The following is a 4,897-nucleotide window of genomic DNA, read 5'->3' as shown; positions in this document are numbered from 1 at the left end:
CAAAAACACTGTCAACCAGGTTGCCATAAAGTTTTTACAGAGAAACCGGTTTTTAATTTTAAATACAATCTGCCTTCAATCTTGAGAATAAGCAAGCATAATTTCAATGGATTCACTGTTAGTATTAAATTTCCATTACCTGCAAAATGTCCCTAACCAAGAGAAGCAGACCATCTTTGGGTGGAAGTGGTTAAGGGTTGAATGGAACCCTTCCAGACAGCTAGTCTGAGCGTCTGGAGACAGCTGCTTGATGTCATTTACAAGTCTTGTACTTGTCAGTAGCTTGTGCAGTTTATTGTATGCAGTAGTTCCTTACAAGAAAAGAAAAAGCAAAGTAACTTTAAAAATTTCTTATGACTGGATAAGAGGTCAACCCTCAGTTGAAAATTCCTGTCTGAGTACTCAGTGACCTGTGGCAGTTGGCTTTTGTGTTCATGTAATAAAATATTAAAAATATTAAATGCACTATTATCTTATAAGTGTAAATAGTTTTTAATTTTTAACTTAGGATAGAGGGCCACTGGTTCGTCAGTTTTTTACTGTTATGTGTTACCCTCTGTAAATAAAGTTGTTACTTGCTTACTTACTTACTTACTTACACTCTTACTAGGTTAGTCTTTACAGTGAACTGTAAATATGGAGGATTGATTGCTTTTTTAACATGTCTAATATTAAACAATACCTATCCTGATCCACCGTCTGTTATCAATCTCATCATGCGCACACTTTTTGAGAAGTGGAGAGGGATGATTTTCATGCTTGTTGGCAACATGCTTCATGAAAGACTTCCATTTGGCCATGATCATCTCCTGAAAGCCCTCCTTGGTGGATATGGCACACCAGTAGAGATGGTTACGGACTCCTTTTACCCAGTCAGCTATCTTCTCACAGCCCTTCTCTTTTCCCAGCTGCAGCATCTTCTTTCCAATGGATCGAGCAATGTGCCAGATGTCAAAATAATGGGCACAACCAGGCTGGCTTTCCCGTATCCACTTGGCAATGCCCCCGTGGCGATCAGATATGAAGACTACAACTCTGAGGCCAACTGATTGGAGATATGAAAATGCACGTTTAGCTCCCTCCAGCTCCATTGGTGAACTGCCACCAGTCTCATTTGCCTGTAATAAATTACCAATAAATAGGGTGACCATGATATAGCAATCAAATAGTAAGTACTTTCCTTTGCAAAGACTACTGTGTTGAGCTCACTAACTGATGAATATGAATGTTTATTCATAAATGTACCAGAAAAACAAGTAGGGCATAATGGGCATGGAATGTGTGTATCTCGATCAATCGTAATAATTATTATTTTCATGAATACGAAGAATGCTTGCTCTTATGACTCGCATATTTTCTGGGATAACTATTGTTATCACCTTTCCCACCTTAGGAATGGACCATGATATTCTTGATGGGGGGTTGGGCAATTGCAAGGGAAAAAATTGTGCAAAGCTACATGAAGTAACACAAAAGAAACACGAAACAAATCGAAAAACAGTTCCTGTACAACCTGATGTTGACAAAAATTTTTGCTCAGAAAAATTACCTGACTCCCACCCATTTTAAAATATAATTATACATTCCTTTAGCTTACAACACCACTTACCTGAAGAAGTTCAAAATGTGCCACCTTAAGAATGGTATTACAGAACATGGTGTAAACACCAAATTTGGCACTGTGCCCCATGGAATCGAACCGCCCATCCCCACTCCACACAGCATCCTTCATGTTCTTGATTTTCTCAATGAGGGCTGCTTGATAACGCTCCCAGTAGCCAAGGACAGCAGGGAACAGAAAATTCTTTTGGTGGAAAAAGAATGTCCTTGCATTGTATGCTGACAGGCCCATGTGCTTGAATACCAAGAGAATCTTGCTAATAGATGCTCCGGCCATGAGGATACTGAAGCTTAGCAGCACATTTCCAGCGGGGTACCTCCCATTAAACATCATTGGCTGTGACTTCCATGAAAAGGAATTGTCACCACAGGTGAAGCAGTGTTGGTTGACAATTACCATGGTTCCTCTTTGTTTCATTGTGACCTTGGGTTTCTCCCCCTTACACTTGAAACAAAACAGGGAGAAGAGGCAAAGGAGCTTGGTAAAAAAAACAATGAACTTGGGCTCCTTGTAGCAAGATGTTCCTGGTTCAACCCTGAAATCCAAAATAGAACTATAAGCTACCATGATATTTAAAGGTGACTCCAGCCAGTAGGTAATCTCCGGGCCCATCCTCATACCCCTTTGTGGACAAGGTTCTTAGTTAGCCTGTGGGTAACCTGCTGGGCTTTTGTGGATGTAACACACTTCTATTTGATTTACTATCAGAAGTGTGGCTTACGTGTACCTATATATGCATAGGCTCATTTTTTCCCTGCCAGCATTTGTTAAGATCAGCAAACATAATGCACAACAAATAGATTTACCTCACTGTGTTGCTGGAATCAATACCATCACGCTCTTCTTCACTTTGTGAAGAGTAATCTTCTGTTGATGGTGCACTATCTTCATGTGGGCCCCAGTCAGTGTCCTCCACTTCATCTTCTACATCCTCCTTGAGCTCCTCCTTGAGCTCCTCCTTGGGCTCCTCTTCCATCTCAACAGCACACTCCTCATTCTCCATCTCTTTCTCTGTCTCCTAATTTTTGGAAAACAAGGAGGCAATATTCAGCTGGGTCCTCATTTTGATAATATATCTGTTGAGGAAATTATTTTCATTACACTGACAAACTAACTGGAAAAAAAAAACAAGAACTTACCTGAACACTCTGCAACTCCTTCAACTTGTTTTCTAGCTTTGCATACTTCTTTTTAAGACGGTTATGCTTCTTTGACAGTGACCGCGTTTTCTTAGAATACTTCTCACAGCGTTTACATTTACCAGGCTGTTGTGGGGTATGAGTGATTGGACAACTGGGGGTAAGGTGAGGAGTAGCCTCATAATTCACTTGAGATGTAGGAACAGAAGTGGCAGCGGAGGTACAGGTAGCTGTACTGGAACCAGGGGAAGGTGATGCTGATAACATCATATCCAAAGATGTGCTTGGGCCAAGATTTGTATCACATGTGCTTTCTGTCAAGGTGTCAGTGGTGCTACAGGTTGATGTGGCACTGAGCTTTAGTTTCTTGCCGGGAGGGTCATGCATCACCTCTCTGCAGATCTAGAAAGAAAACTGCATGAATTATACAACTTTCTCCATATGTCAAAAAGGCAATATTTTCTAAAGGAAAGAAAAGATCACCTATTTTCCAAATTTAAAAGGGCAAAAACTTCCTTCAACCAATAATATAAATACTGTAAAAAAACATGTACACCCTTAAAAACACACGAGTTATTGGTAAGAACTAGTATATTAGAGATAATTTATATAACAAGCGATTTATTTATTTGTCTTCAGACTTCTGATAGACCAGGAACAGTACGTGTGCACCACTGTATAAATTCAAGCACACGTGTACAGCTTATTTCATTCATTTGGCCTTTTCTGTTTCAATTCATGATTTCAAGGGTCTTTCAAACGAACAACAGCCTTATTAAGCTGTGAGAAAATATATCTTGAATGATTTGCGAAAAGAAATAAACTTATAAACTTATTCGTGAATTTGTTTGAATGCGTTACATCAGCTAAATGCAAAACAACGCCACGTGCGATGAAATAAGCTCTGAATAAATAAACTTTACTTACTCTTCGCCGCTTTCGGTCAGTCAAAGGAGACGTATAGGGCACAACAGCAGTCCTTGTTGGTACTGAAACTTTTATCAGCCGTTTTTTTAACGTAATAACTTCTCCAGTTGCATCCATTAAAGACACCGGCTTGTGTTCGAAACAACTATCGTCAAAGTGAACGGAACACAAGCACGACGACTTCTTCGGCACGAAATCGTCCCGATTTATCCGGACAAATCGCGTCCATTTCTGCCGCAAACTTTCCTCCTTGGGAAAGTAATGCATGGAAATTCCAGGCGTCCCGGTTTTGTTGGAACAATTGACTTTATTGGGGCCACCGGCCGCGCAATAATTCTTTGCTCCCTTCTTTGCTCTCTTGTCCGCCATGACACTATCGCCTTCAGAACCACCAACTACGTCACTTCCTGTGTAAGATGATCGTTTTGACCGCGCGCAAAACGGACCATTTCATGTTGCGAAATCCAAACTTTGAGGTTCAAAAAATACGACAAGAAACTGCCTTTGATCGGTTAAAACCGTTTAGCTGTGTTCATCAAGACATAAACAACCAAACAGGGCAAAATTATTTTTTACTTCATAGGCACTTTAAAGAGAAGAAAAGAAAAAACAGCTGAAAAAAAGCGATTCAAAGCAAAATAAAGGCAAACATACAAACCACGCAAAAGAGAGAGAGAGAGAGAGAGAGAGAGAGAGAGAGAGAGAGAGAGAGAGAGAGAGAGAGAGAGAGAGAGAGAGAGAGAGAGAGAGAGAGAGAGAGAGAGAGAGAGAGAGAGAGACAGAGAGAAAAGGAAAGAAAAGGGAAAAAAAAGACCTGTTAGTTACTTCTTTCTCCAAAACTGTGGTTTTAAGAGGCTGGGTAATTTTCCTGTGTCTAACATTGTCTTCAAGATCAAATCAAAGAAAAGTTGAAAATAATAGCTTTCCAAGATACAAAAAAAAGGCAACAAAAAACTTAGAATTATCTTCGTTTAATTGATAAACCACTTACCGTTTTAATGAAAAGTAAACATTTCATGTGGGAAAGGATAATTTATGTTCTAAGAAAATTGTCGTGTCGTGTCAAGGGTATGCTGAATGTTTACGCGACTGTTTAGTATTGACTTAGAGCAGTTACGGGCGCATTATAAAGCATGGGATACGTGCGTATCTTCGCGTTCCGGATTCCAGTTTTCTTGAAGAGGAGCGGACGTTCTTCGTTTCTGCAACG

General features: G+C 40.0%; 1 protein-coding gene across 1 annotated transcript in view; it reads right to left on the bottom strand.

The window, feature by feature from the left end:
• LOC149111299 (uncharacterized) overlaps positions 1–4,152 on the bottom strand; it is a 5,529-nt gene extending 1,377 nt beyond the window's left edge. The window contains exons 1-6 of the mRNA XM_089290918.1: positions 3,688–4,152; positions 2,761–3,162; positions 2,428–2,639; positions 1,610–2,156; positions 683–1,118; positions 140–311 (exon numbers count right to left, since the gene is read on the bottom strand). Of these exons, the coding sequence (XP_089147044.1) occupies positions 140–311; positions 683–1,118; positions 1,610–2,156; positions 2,428–2,639; positions 2,761–3,162; positions 3,688–4,056 (2,138 nt within the window). The 5' untranslated portion in view covers positions 4,057–4,152. The remainder of the gene's footprint in view (positions 1–139; positions 312–682; positions 1,119–1,609; positions 2,157–2,427; positions 2,640–2,760; positions 3,163–3,687) is intronic.
• Positions 4,153–4,897: the final 745 nt, after the last annotated feature.

Source organism: Orbicella faveolata, unplaced genomic scaffold (assembly GCF_042242905.1).
Source record: "Orbicella faveolata isolate gen_17 unplaced genomic scaffold, um_ofav_v1 contig_24, whole genome shotgun sequence".
In the NCBI taxonomy this organism is placed as follows: Eukaryota; Metazoa; Cnidaria; class Anthozoa; order Scleractinia; family Merulinidae; genus Orbicella; species Orbicella faveolata.
The sequence above is the reverse complement of the archived record's forward strand: the minus strand, read 5'-3'. Positions and strand labels throughout refer to the sequence as shown.